The following is a 13,802-nucleotide window of genomic DNA, read 5'->3' on the forward strand; positions in this document are numbered from 1 at the left end:
CTGGATCTATAACATTCTAGAGTCACCTAAGTCTCTGGCCTCAGCGTGGGGTATCTGGGGGGGATTTAATGGGCTGTGCTGTACAGGAGGCCAGCCCAGATAATTAAATAGTCCCTTGTGGTGTCAACTGTATGAAACAGCCCTTCATGTATGGGGGGTAAAAGTCTTTGCTGCAGAAACAAATCCCAGGACTCCAGCACCTGGGGCTTTCAGGGGCAGAGCTGGCTCCTCCTCCGGCAGAAAAATGCTCCTTGGATGAAATTGACGCTTTGGCAGGACTGGGTGGAGGCAGCTGAAATGCTGAAGGGCCGGGGAGGGACATAAGGAACCGCTCAGATTCCTTGTTTGTAAATTAGTCTGGCTGACATATTTTAAGGTTAAAAAAAAAACCAAACAAAAAAATCCATGTGGCCAGTTGTGATTTTTACCACGAGGGCAGGTGCTGCTCGACCCAGAGCAATAGAGAGTGGAACCGATTCTAATTCTGCTTTAGGGAAGAGTGTGGTTTCTTGTGGTGCCCCTTTCCCCCCTCTTTGGTCCCAGGTGGAATGAAAACAAATCTGGGTTTTTTCCGTGCAGTGGCAGTTCTGTCTCCCGCCCGTGGCCCCTGAGCACCCACAAGGGGGGCCAGGGTGGGGGGCCCTGGGGATGTCCCACTTTGTGCCCCCCCACTGTGGGAGCTGCTCCCTGCCCCCACACATGGCCCCTGGACATGCTCCCTGCCCCCAATCCAGGCTCCTCAGTGCAGCCTCTGCAGAGGGGGGAGGAGTGGGGGGGGCATGATGGGGGTCTAAGGTGGGGGGGAGGCTGTAAGGGCTGGGGTCCCCAGCAATGGGGAGGGGGGGAACTGGGGCCCCTCAGGGGCGTGGGGCTGCTCCCCTTAACAGCCCCCTTGCTGCAGACCCCAGCCCTGATGTGCTCCTCTCTGCCCCGCCCTCTGTCGGCCAAAGTCCCGCCCCCTCCCTTGGCCCCGCCCGTCCCGGGGGCGGCGGTTGGACGGGGCCGGCGCGCGAGGCGCCGTAGGAGGAGCAGGTGAAGGGGAGGGGAACAAACCGCCTCATAATCCCGCCCATGCCCCTCCCCCATAGGGTCATAGCCCCGCCCCTGTGCCCCGCCCCCAAGATCATCGGCCCGCCCACGCTCCCTGCCGTCTGTCTCCCTTGAACCCAGGCAGCTTCCCCCTCCCCCCCCCACGACCCGTTATACCGATGGGGAAACTGAGGCACTGAGGTTCACAATTTCTCAAGCAGCCACTAACCTGGGGGGCCCGGTGGGAGATGCCCCCGCCCCGGCTCCTTGTCACTGGGGCGCCTAGCCTGGAGCTGGGGCTGCTCCCGCAATCGGGCACGGCCCCCCCTTGCAGGAGGTGGCCTTGATGAGCCCTCACAGGGTTCCCCAGCTGCAGGGCTCTGGCCTTGGGGCTCCTGGGCCCACCGGTACCAAGGCCCCTTGCAGTTGCAATGGGGCACGGGGATGGGCTGGGGGAGGGTTGGCGGCACCTCTGGGTGATCCTGAGATCGCCAAAGCAGGGGGCAGGTGAGGGCCTGTCCCCCATTCCCCACCCAGGGCAGGGCCTGATCCCTCGGGGATTGTCTACAGCCAGGGCAAATCTGGATTGAGGGCACCTCTGTTTGGAAAGGCAGTGCCCAGACGTGGGGGGGCTAAGCTGGTTTGAATTCGCCCTGTTAGCTAATTCAGATTAGTTTCCCCGTGTACACGAGGCCTTCTCCCCTCGTCTCCACCCCCCGAGAGTTGGTGCGCTCTCCACTGGCCTTGGGAGATGCACGGGGGCCTGACAGGATCAGGCTGGGGGGCCAAGTGACCTGCTCTCCTGGCCGATCCTTTCTAGCGCCCCCATCAGGTAAAACCCACCGGGGCAAAACCCATGGCCCCCTGCCCCGGCCTCAGCGGCTCCCTCTCTTGCAGACGCTGAGACGGGACCCCGGGATGGCAGGCAAGCAGGGGCACGGTGGCACCTTCTGCCCAGAGGGCGCTGCCAAGGCCCAGTGCTTCAGCCCCGGCAGCGCCGCGAGCCTGGCTCCGTGCAGCCCAGAGCGCGGCCTCTTCTCTTCGCCTGCGTCCGAAGCCCGCTGGCTGAGCTGCCCGGCACCGCAGGCCGAGTCCCCGACCCACGAGAGCCTCACGCTGGAAGAGCTGCTCACCCCCGTCACGGAGAAGCTCAAGTACCTGCTGAAGAAGGCAGAGGATTTCCAGACATACCTGCTCTACAGGTGTGCAGGGGTGGGAGGGAGGCGCCTGGCACTGGAGGGGGCGATGGGGAGCAGAGGGTATATGGCAAAGAAGTGGGCCAACAGTGAACGGGGGGTAGAGGTGGGGGGAGTGAGGTGAGGGGGAAGCCTGGTACAGAGGGGGCAGAGGGGAGAGAGGGGGCTGGCAGGGAGGGTAGAGGTGGGGGGCGGGGTTAAGGGGAAGCCTGGCACAGAGGGGGCAGTGGGGAGAGAGGGGGCTAGTATGAGGGCAGAGGTGTGGGGAGCGGGATGAGGGGGAAGCCTGGCACAGAGGGGGCAGAGGGGAGAGAGGGGGCTGGCATGGGGGGGGCAGATGTGGGGGCAGCCTGGCAGCAGGGTGGGGGCAGCGGACCAGTTCACCTCAACCCGCTCCCGGGCAGCTCTGTGTGCTGAAGGGAGGGGCCCAGGTGTTGGCGAGGAGGCTGGGAACGCAGGGGAGGAATGGACCCAGGATGGGTCGGAGCCCGCACTGGGTCAGACAATGCTGGGCAGGAATACTGCCCGACCAAGGGGGCACCCCCCTCACAGCATCTCACCCGTCTACCAGGCACAGCTCCTTCTCTGGGCAGTGCCATGCCGGGATCCCAGCTGTCCTGCTGAGGGGCCAAGGGCTCATCTGGGTGGTACCCCACACAGTGATGGGGCCGTGCCCTGCCAGGGGTCTGCCCTCCAGGGGAAAAGGGGAATTCGTCAGTCACCTCTGATCTGACCCAGCCGGAAATGGAGGTTCCAGGTACCACCTTTGCCTGCTGGAAGAGGCCGGTCTGTACCAATCAGGAGTGCCCAGCTCCCTGCCCGGGGGCTTGTGGGCACACTGAGCCCCAGGACCGAATGGGGAGTGGTGTTGGTGCGGTACTGGAGATGCAGAACTCACAGCTACCCGGGGCCAGGAGGGGGACGGTGAGGAGCCAGGGCCCTGCAGGGAGCAGAAGGGGGCGCTCTCGTCTTGCGGTCACTGCTGACCCGTGTGCCCCAGCCTGGCGCTGGGGCCCTGTGCTTCAGGGTGGGACTCTCTGCTTGCCCGTCGGTGCCAAGGAGCCTCCTCTGGCCCCTCGTGACTGGGTGCCTACTGCCTTTCCAGCAGGGACAGGATGCAGAAGGAGCAGTTTGCTAAGGCCGTGCCCACCTTCCTGCAGATGTGCCAGCCCTACTTTGAATACCTGGAGTCCACCGCCCGCAGCTACAACTCCGGCCTGGGCGCCCTGCAGGCGTCTGTCCGCAAGAGGGTGAGTGGGCCGGGGTGGGGTGGGGAATCACAGACGCTTGCGTAGGGGTTTGGTGGGGAGTGGGGTGCATCTGCCCTGCATTAGGGGCAAAAGGTCACCTGCCTTCTCTACTCTCCTGTTAAATGTGTCGGATGGGGTTGAGGGGGCTGGGAGTCAGGACTCCTGGGTTTTACCCCCAGCACTGGGAGGGGAGCGGAGTCTAGTGGTTAGAGCAAGGGCGCTGGGAGTCAAGACTCCTGGGATTTACCCCCAGCTCAGAGCTAACTGACACGTACCTTGGATGTGACGTTGTCATGTGCATTTGAGAAGAGGCTCCAGGAGCAGAACCGAAGGCTGAGGGTGATGAACTGGGCCAGAGGGCGTGGGGCAGGGATGGAGGGGGAGTTGTGCGGGGGGTGGGGGAGGAGGGCTAGGGGGGCGGGGGGTGGGCTAGGTAGTGTGGGGCATGGCTGGGGAGGGATGGGGCAGGGCTCGGCTGGGGTGTCCTCTGGATCACTGTTGGGTCCAGCCTCGTTGAATGTCCTCACTAACGAAATGAGGGAGGGGCTCCAGCCCCCAGTGCAGACCAGCGAATAGTACCTGTCCTCCAGCCAAGCTCTGTTGGGGGGTAGAAGGAGGCAGGCTAGTTGGGGATGATTTAGTTGGGGACTGGTCCTGCTTTGAGCAGGGGGTTGGACTAGATGACCTCCTGAGGTCCCTGCCAACCCTGATATTCTATGATACCAGCCTGCCCTAGACACGCTGGGCAAGGATTCCTGGAGGCCAGTGGCTGGAGGAAGGAGGCAGCCCTCCCGGGGGTAAGACCAGGAAGGGGGCTGGGCTGCCCATCCCAGGAAGGCTTCCTTGTGACTCCTCCTGCCCCTCACCCCAGCATCAGGGCAGCCCCGACACCCAAGCTGTTGATTGTGACTGAATGCTGACTCTCGGGGTCCCTCCCTGCCCGGCGCTGGGAGACACCTTCCCCCCTGGGGTCCTGGCTAAGTGCCATGCCCACCCCCAGAGGCTCCCGGTCTCTCTCCCCTGCAGCTGCTGGAGATCTCGGAGCAGCTGGCGCTGCGGCTGGAGCAGCTGGTGCTGATGTACGCCTCCTTCAGCTTCGTCTCCCTGGAGGACACCGACCCCTTCAAGTATGTGAGGGTGGGGGCTCAGCAGGGGGCGCTCTCCCTTTGCAGTCAGCACAGACCCCGTACGTCATTAGGGGGTGCTGTGCTGCAGGGAGCAGGGCGGGGGACCCAGCAGGGGGCGCTCTCCCCTGCAGTCAGTGCTGACCCCGGTGTCCCTGTGTGGCGCTAGGGGGCGCTGTGCTGCAGGGAGCAGGGTGGGGGGGCTCTTCCTTGGCAGTCAGCCCCAATGCCCCTATGCAGCACTAGGGGGCGCTTTGCTGCAGGGTGGCAGAGGAAGTCGGCTCCCCCCGGTGGAGATGGGGCTTTTACCCCATCTGTTTGTGTTTCCTCCCCCTCCCGCAGTGTCTCATGTTTCTTCTGCGGCCGCTTCTGGCTCAGCGAGTGGCGCCAGCTCTCTGTCTTCCGCTTCTGCATCTCCACCCCCTACACGGCCGCCCACCTGCCCTGCAACCTCTACAAGAAGATGCGCTGGAACCTGGACTTTCTGGAGGAGGGGGCGGGGGCCGGGGGGCGGCGCCGGGGGCACCGCACTGAGTAGTGAGCTGCTGGGCACTGGGGGTGGGGCCTGGGTCCGGGGCAGATTTGACGTTGAGCTGCAGCGATTCAGCCAAGCCCCGGGTTAGGGGGCGACCCCACCCATCCTCGGTGGCAGGGACCTAGGGGCATTTGTGGTGGGAGGGTAGCAGGGAACTCAGGTGTAGATGGGGGCGATGGAGGGGTTCACAGGGCCCCCCATTAGGCACTTCGTGCCCCCCACCCAGACTGGCACCCCTTTCCTCTGCCAGGAACCTCCTCCAATCCCCAATTTATCCCTGCAGGCTCCTCCCCAGCCCCGCTCCCCCAGATCGTCTCCCAGGGGGACCTTTGCCCCAGTCTGACTCCCCACGACCCTCGCCCCCCAATTTTGTTGCAGCTACTTCCTGTGCTTCCGGGACACGGGCAGGGAGAACGCCGTCAAGATGCAGAAGCTCTGGTCCATCGGGCGCTGGGTGCCCCTGGACCCCGATGCAGAGCACTCCTCCGACGTCCTGCAGTGGTGAGCGCTGGGGTGTGGGCCAAGGGGCTGTGGGGCAGGGAGGGGGTTTCCCGGCTGCAGCAGTCAGAGGTGGGGAGCTGCCATGGGGGGCGGGGGCCTGGCATCAGTCCCAGTGATGTGGTCTGGCCTAGCTGACCCCACGTCCCTGTGACCCTGTCTCCACCTGAGACCCTCCCTGCGGGGGCAGCGCCCAAACCCATCCTGCTGCAGGCACCGCGGGGTGAGCCTTGAGTCACCCTGGACCAGGGAACAGAGAGCAGTGTCCCCTCCTGCCAGGGCTGACACAGAGGCCTGGGGTTGGGGTGGGGGGCTGGCAGCCAGGTGGGTGAGGGGCAGCTGGGAGGGCTCAGGGGATAGGGAGGGGCGGGGAGAGCAGTGGCTGGGTGGATCAGAGTGAGAACAAGCTGGGTGCTCTGACTGGGCTGGGCACCCCTGGCGGTGGTGGGTGTGGTCCTGGCAGGGTGTGGGCGCCCGGCTGGGCTGGGCACCCCTGGGCCTGGGCAGAGGCTGTAACGTGCCCCTCGCTCTCCTTGCAGGGTGCTGTGCCCACAGCCCACGGGTGACTTCCAGCCACTGCTGACCATCGGTTTCGAGGAGCCCTCGCATACCCTGGCCACCGACTTGCTGGTGCAGATCCTGAGCGCCCCGACTTGCGCTCCCCTCCCCTGCCCTGACACCAGCAGGGAGCCCTTATACTGGGGCAGCCCGGGGGGGCAGGGACAGTAGCACAGCCCCTGTGTGGCTTCCTGGGGTGCAGGGGGCAGGTGCTGGCTACTTGCCTCCTGTTGGGCCCCTCACCCTGGTGTCAGGGCACCCAAACAGGCCCATTGTATTTTAACTGACCACTGGCTGTTTTAAAAAGCCTCTGATTCTAGGCCCAGGTGGCTTGTTAGCCTTAGTGAGGGGAGGTGGCTCAGCCCTGACTCCCCCACCTGCCCCTTGGGGCTGGAGGGCAGGCCGGGGACCGTCTCTGCAGGGTTCACCCCACTGCCTCTAGGAGGGCTGATGCCCTGGGAGGGGTAAAAGAGAAGAGGGTTGGGGCTGCTGGGTCCATAAACCCTCTCCTGAAAAAGCCCCCGCCAGGGGCTAGATCCCTGCTGTTAATGGGGAACGGGGGTCTCCTCAGGCTCCCCCGATCTGTGGACAGCTCCATAATCCCACCTCAGGCCCCATCTGCCGGGGTTTTGTCTCCCTCCCCATCCTGTTCCTCAAACTTGCTGGGCACTGAGAATGCCCCCCCCACCCCAAGTGCACAGAGCACCATGGGGTCCCCTCTCCCACCCAAATTTGAGCTGAAGGCCCCCCTCCCCTGATCTCCACAGAGCCCTGTGCAGGGGCTCCCCCTCCCCCTAACCCAAGTGCAATTCTTATTTATAACCTTGTGTTTTTGCAATAAAAGTTTGGTTCTTGGCACCGGGAAGGCTGCTGGGCTGACTGGCGTGGGGGACAGGGATGACTGGCTAGGTCTGGTGGCGTGGGGGGAGAAGGCTTGAAGCGTGGACAGAGCACTAGAAGGGGACTCAGGAGACCTGGGCTCCATTCCCGTCTCTGCCACTGAACTGCTGAGTGATCTTGGGCAAGTCTCGTCCCCTCCCCGTGGTTTCCCCATCTACAGCACGGGAACAATGAGACTGAGCCCCTGTGTGCAGTGCTTTGAGATCTGCGGCTGGGAAGCACTAGGCAAGAGATGGATGATATTATTCTGGGGTAGGTGGGAGATTGGGCCCAGCGCCCCCCATTGGGAACACCCTGATGGCCTCTCTCTGAGCGGGGGTTCACGGTGGGGCCAGGAGGTCTACAATGTGCCTATCCAGCAGCTCCCTAGCTGTGGGGGGAGCTTGCCCCGTCTGCCCCACAAATGACAACAAAGAGCCCCCACCCAGAGCTAAGGGGCCCAGCCCACCCTGGCACTGGGGTTGTCACATGCCAGGGCAGACAAGGCCTAAGCCAAAGGGCCTGGCTGGATCCTTATCCCGGTTACTCCAGAGTGAATCCAGTGCAGCTACTCCAGATTCACGCCAAGGCAACTGCACCAAGATGCTGCTCTGTACACTTGGCCTTCAGCCTGCAACTGCGGCGCGGTGAGGGTGTGCTGGGGAGGATGGGAACTAGAGCTGTGACCGTTTTCATCCTTTTTTTTTTTCCCAGCACAAAAATGCAGATTTGGTGATGCTGAGTTGGCCAGATTGTTTCAGTCGGGGCAGGGGGGAATCAGAAAAAATCAAAATGTTTCCTTGGGGTTTTTTAATGCGGGAAATTTTGAACCAAAACAGATCAAAATGGAAGTGTTGCCTTTGACACAAAACCGGACGTTATTTTTGCCAAAACTGTGGGTACATTAGAGTTGCCATCCTGGGTCAGCCCAATGATCCGTCTGGCCCAGTGTCCTGTCTCTGGCAGTGGCCAGTACCAGAGCTTCGTGGTGCATGTACAGGACAGGGCAGTTGTGGGGTGATCCATCCCTGTCTTCCCCTCCTAGCTTTTGGCAGTCAGAGGCTTAGGGTCACCATGAGCATGGGGTTGCGTCCCTGACTACCTTGGCTAACAGCCATTGCTGGATCTAATCTCCAGGAACGTATCTACTTCTGTTTTGAGCCCAGTTATACTTTCGGCCTTCACAACGTCACCTGGCAATGAGTTCCCCAGGTTAACTGTGCGTTGTGTGAAAAAGTGCTTCCTCTTGTTTGTATGAAGCTTGCTGCCTGTGTGACCGCTGGGTTTTGTACCGTGTGAAGGGGTAAATAACACTTCTCCACACTATTCATGATTTTCTATCCCCCCACCCCTCCCCAGTTGTCTCATTTCCAAGCTGAAAAGCCCCAGTCTTTTTACTTTCCCCTCCTCAGGAAGCTGTTCCATACCCTTGGCCGTCTTTGTTGCCCTGAACCTTTTCCAGTTCCGCTATATCCTTTCTGAGATGGGGCAACCAGAACTGGACACCATATTCCAGGTGTGGGCACACCATAGTAGCTCTCTGATATTTGGTCTTATTGTCTACCCCGTTCCTAACATGGTTTGCTTTTTTGACCACTGCCATTTTGACCACTACCCATTGTGAAAACTGAGCATGTATCCCTCCCCTTTGTTTCCTATCTTTTAACCAGTTTGCAATCCATGGGAGGACCTTCCCTCTTATCCCATGACAGCTCACTTAGCTTAAGGGCTTTGGTGAGGGACCTTGTCAACGGCTTTCTGAAAGTCCAAGCACACTGTATCCACTGGATCCCCCTTGTCCACATGCTTGTTGATTCCCTCAAAGAATTCTAATAGATTGGTGAGGTATGATTTCCCTTTACAAGAGCCATGTTGACTCTCCCCCAACATACCGTGTGTATCTATGTGTCTGCTAATTCTGTTCTTTGCTATCGTTTCAGCCAATTTGCCTGGTTTACCGGCCTGTAATTGCCAGGATTGTCTCTGGAGTCCTTTTTAAAAATCAGTGTCTTCTGCCTAGCCACAAGCCATCTGGTCCAGAGGCTGATTTCAGTGCTAGGTTGCATAACACAGTTAGTAGTTCTGCAATTTCATATTTGAGTTTCTTCAGCTCTCTTGGGTGAATGCCAGCGGGTCCCAGGGCCTGATCAATCTGTTCTAAAACCTCCTCCATCGATGCGTCGGTGGGAGACAGTGCTTCAGGTTTGTGGCCCAGAAAGAATAGCTCTGACACAGGGGGATACACACACGCCCTCCGGCCTGGCCCAAAATGACTTTTTCGGGGGGAGATGGCTGTCACATCATACACTCTCTTTAAGCAAGAGCTACCACACGCTGCAAACTGGAGGCCAATATTAAGTGCATTGTCATTTGTTAATAGAAGAGTTAAATGCTTGTCAGTTGGACCCCAGACAGATGGCTGCTTGTGCATTTGACGGAGCTGCGAACTTCTCTGGAAGACATGGTGGAGTACAAGGTTTGCTCAGAGAAAAGCGTAACTCTGATCTCTCCTATACGCTCTGCAGAGGTCACCTACTCCAACTAGCGCTAGTACGAGCTGCAGAAGCTTCAGAAGGCCTTTTAAAAGCTATACATTGAATGTCTTCGTTATCCTCTTTTTTCAGCAAGAGTCCAAAAGGACTGAACGTCTTGGAAAATATCGAAGATACGTTGGGACAGAAGTTCAAATTAGTCCAACCTGGGAAAACCCGCTGACCTTCTCATGAGTGATCCTTGGCTGGTCTCTTAAAATTACTCCAGCCATTATTATTGGCTTTGGAAAATATCTTCTGAGATGGGACGGATCTAAATAGTGAGGCTGATGGACTACTGTTGTTAGAGAAGACAATCGCCATTCTCTCTTGTAAATCTGCTGTTGAAACCACTTGGGCCGTTAACCAAGGTCATCCAGGCATCTGCTACAACAGTCGTAGATCTCGTTCCAGCAATGGAAGCTACACGTGGATCAGTGGGAGAGCTATCCATTGAAAACGTCCTGGAAGAAGCGGGCACTGCGTTGGGGACCCCGGAATAAACTGTGTTGTGTCTCCAGCCCTTTTAACAACCTCATTAAGTACTTCTAAAATTAGCTTTCACACTGACCGGCTTATAAGGCTTTCTGCATGCAGTCCAGAGGCCTCGTGGTTTGCAGCCTTTTCATAGAGGTTGTCAGCCCTGGCTTTGGCTGATCGGTCTGGCAAACCCAGCTCCTCCACTTTTACTATATAAATCCATGGTACGCCCAGATCCTGACTACTGTGTGCAGACCTGGTGGCCCCGTCTCAAAACCGATGTACTGGAGTTGGAAAAGCTACAGCGAGGGGCAACAAAAATGATTAGGGGTATGGAACAGCTTCCATATAACACGGTTAATAAAGTGGTTTTAATTTCTAAGGGGGGTCGCACTCAGAGGCTTGCTATGTGAAAGGGGTCACCAGTACAAAAGTTTGAGAACCCCTGTGGGAGAAGGAGCGGCACCCTGGACAGAGCAGTGCTGGGCCGGGCAGAGGGCAGTGGGGGCCTTGAAACAAGGGCTGAGTGGGTGCTAGGGCTCCGGGGAAGTGGCCCAGGGAAGGCGGGCAGCGACCGGGAGTGGAGGATGGCAGCAAGCGGCTGCTGCTCAAGGGTCCCTGGGCTGGGGCCCAGAGTAGGGGGTGGGCCTTTTCGCACCTGGCCACAAGGGAGCGTGGCCCATGGTCAGCAGCTTGTTCCTGAGGTAAGGGACTCGACTTTGGGGTGGCAGGTGGCCATGAAGGCAGGTGTGGACTAGGACTGCTGATATACCCCCAGAAGGGGGGAGAATGGAGTAGTGGGCAGTGCTGGAGGGCAGTGTCCTGAAGAGGACACTGCGGTCCAGAGAGTGACGTGTGTCCCAGTGATGGAGACGACACAGCAGAGCCGATAATGGGCGACACACCAGCCAGCAGGAGGTGCTCTGAGGCTGGAATGAGCTAATTCCCCAACTGACCAGCAGGAGGTGCTGTGGTGATGAGTCAGAGCGCTGTTACCCCCCCCCCCCCCATTCAATACTAAAGTGATTTATAACCCAACACCAGCCAAAATTGATCACTTGGGCAACACCGCTCTGTCTGCTGGATACCTAGGCAGGGTAGGTGAGTTCATGTAAATACAGTCTGGTCCTGAAGCCTTCCCCTCACTTGAGGCCTTACCCCCCACCCCCATCAGTAGCTGGCAGGGGAGAGCTCATTCAGACCTTGCTTACAAATCATAATTTGATATTATAAGGTTGGCCAACATTGCCGAAATGAATGTGCCGACCTTGTCCGAAAGAACAGCAGCTGGGTGAAGAATCGAGTCTTTGTTCACACTTTTCAAGCCGATTACACTTTTTCAGGTACAAGTTATTTTATCGTACTCTGTGTAGGCTTCTAAAGGGTGAACTAATGTTTCAATTGCAATTCAAATTTCCAACCAATGACTAATATGGCAACACTGCATGGAACTAGTTGACCGCTGGGGAGGTGTTGGGGAAATTCAAGGGGGGTTTACACCCCCAATGGGGGGTGTAGGGAAATCCCTCCCAGTGAGCTGTGCCTGGCAGGCTGGGTGTGGTGTATAAAGGAGCAGTGAGCTGTATCTAGGCTGAGGGGTGTATAGGGACCAGCCAGCCAGTATAGGGACCGGTGTATAAGGAGCCCAGGCTGCTTGTGTGGTTCAATTCTCCTTGTGGCACACAGTTAATAAAGCATTTTTGAAGGGGGGGGGCGACGGCAGTGCCCCAGGACCAGGTAGCAGCATCCACTGGTGCACTTGCAGCTGGGCATGGGAGCAGCTGGACCAGGCTGGGGGAGAAGGTGGCACCACCCACAGCCATCTGGGTGCATCCTTTCTCCATTGAGAAAGTCCTTGCATCACCTGCCAGAAGACAGGGCCATCCGCAGAGCCTGGGCCCATTCGCTCTGCAGCGGGGAGGGCTTGACTCCCACGCGACTGGCCCTGCACAGACAGCCACAGCCTGCAGGAGCAGTTCCCTCTGCCCAGCAAAGCCCGAAACCTCAGCACAGGGGGAGTCCCTGCTGCAGGGCAGGATCACCCTGACTATGCTATGAGAGAACCCAGGAGTCCTGGCTCCCAGCCCCCTGCTCTAACCGCTAGACCCCACTCCCCTCCCAGAGCTGGGAACAGAACCCAGGAGTCCCAAAACCCAGCCCCCTTGCTCCTAGCATGACAAACCGCTCCCCTCATGAGTGTGATTCACAACATCTCAGAATCGGGGCTGCCCTCAGTGCAGAGGGGAGGACCCACAGAAGTACGGCTGTGTCACCTGGTATATCACGGTGTCAGGAGAGCCAGGACTGCCACGTCCCATCCAGCAGCAGGCACTGGTGGAATCACAGAATCATGCGACTGGCAGGGACCTCGAGAGGTCGTCGAGTCCAGTCCCCTGCACTCAAGGCAGGACTAAGCAGTATCTAGACCAGAGGTGGGCAAACTGCGGCCCGCGGGACCATCCTGCCCCGCCCTTGAGCTCCCAGCTGGGGAGGCTAGCCCCCAGCCCCATCCCTGCTGTCCCCGCTCCCCCGCAGCCTCAGCACGCCACGCTGCATTGCCAGCGCTCTGGCCCACCGCTCCTGACGGGCAGCGTGGCTGGCTCCGGCGGGGCTGCGAGCTCCTGCTCCCCTGAGAGGCATGGTAAGGGGGTGGTGAGTGGGGGGGTTGGATAAGGGGCAGTCAGGGGACATGGGGTGGAGGTTCTGGGGGGGCGATCAGGGGACAGGGTTGGATAGGCATGGGAGTCCCGGGGGGCCTGTTGGGGGTGCGGGTGTGGATAGGGGTTGGGGCAGACAGGGAGCAAGAGGGGTTGGCTAGGCGGTGGGGTCCCAGGATGGGGCAGTCAGGGGACAAGGAGCAGGGGGAGGGGTTGGATGGGTCGGGGGTTCTGAGTGGGGCAGTCAGGGGGTGGGAAGTGGGAGGGGACGGGGGCCAGGATGTTTGGGGAGGCACAACCTTCCCTACCCAGCCCTTCATATAGTTTTGCAGCTGCCATGTGGCCCTCAGGCCAAAAAGTTTTTCCACCCTTGATCTAGACCATCCCTCACAGCTGTCTGTCTAACCCGCTCTTAAAAATCTCCAGTGACAGTGACCTGCTGTGACTCCCTGGGCAATTTATTCCAGTGGCTAACCACCCGGACAGTTAGGAAGTTTTTCCTAATGTCCAACCTAAACCTCCCTTGCTGCAATTTAAGCCCATTGCTTCTTGTTCTCTCCTCAGTGGTTAAGGAGAACAATTTTTCTCCCTCCTTTTCTATATAAATCCATGGTACGCCCATATCTCGAATCCTGTGTGAAGATCTGGTCGTCCCATCTCAAAAAAGATATATTGGAATTGGAAAAGGTTCAGAAAAGGGCAACAAAAATAATTAGGCAGATGGAACGGCTTCCATATGAGGAGAGATTAATAAGACTGGGATTTTTCAGCTTGGAAAAGAGATGACTAAGGGGGGACATGATAGAGGTCTATAAAATCATGACTGGTGTGGAGAAAGTAAATAAGGAAGTGTTATTTACTCCTTCTCCTAACACAAGAATTAATAGGTAGCAGGTTTAAAACAAACAAAAGTAAGCATTTCTTCACACAACACACAATTAACCTGTGGAACTCCTTGCCAGAAGATGTGAAGGCCAAAACAATAACAGTGTTCAAAAAGAATGAGATAAATTCCTGGAAGACAGGTCCATGAATGGCTCTTAGCCAGGATGGGCAGGGATGGTG

The 13,802-nt window shown here is 58.5% G+C and overlaps 1 protein-coding gene across 1 annotated transcript; it reads left to right on the forward strand.

Moving 5' to 3' along the window:
- Window positions 1–1,947: 1,947 nt before the first annotated feature.
- C20H19orf67 (chromosome 20 C19orf67 homolog) lies at window positions 1,948–6,361 on the forward strand. Its single transcript, XM_074935636.1, has 6 exons — window positions 1,948–2,231; window positions 3,331–3,475; window positions 4,502–4,602; window positions 4,942–5,136; window positions 5,513–5,635; window positions 6,172–6,361. The coding sequence occupies exons 1-6, from the start codon at window positions 1,948–1,950 to the stop codon at window positions 6,359–6,361; spliced, it is 1,038 nt and encodes a 345-aa protein (XP_074791737.1).
- Window positions 6,362–13,802: the final 7,441 nt, after the last annotated feature.

The sequence above is a fragment of the Natator depressus genome, chromosome 20, assembly GCF_965152275.1.
Source record: "Natator depressus isolate rNatDep1 chromosome 20, rNatDep2.hap1, whole genome shotgun sequence".
Classification (NCBI taxonomy): Eukaryota; Metazoa; Chordata; order Testudines; family Cheloniidae; genus Natator; species Natator depressus.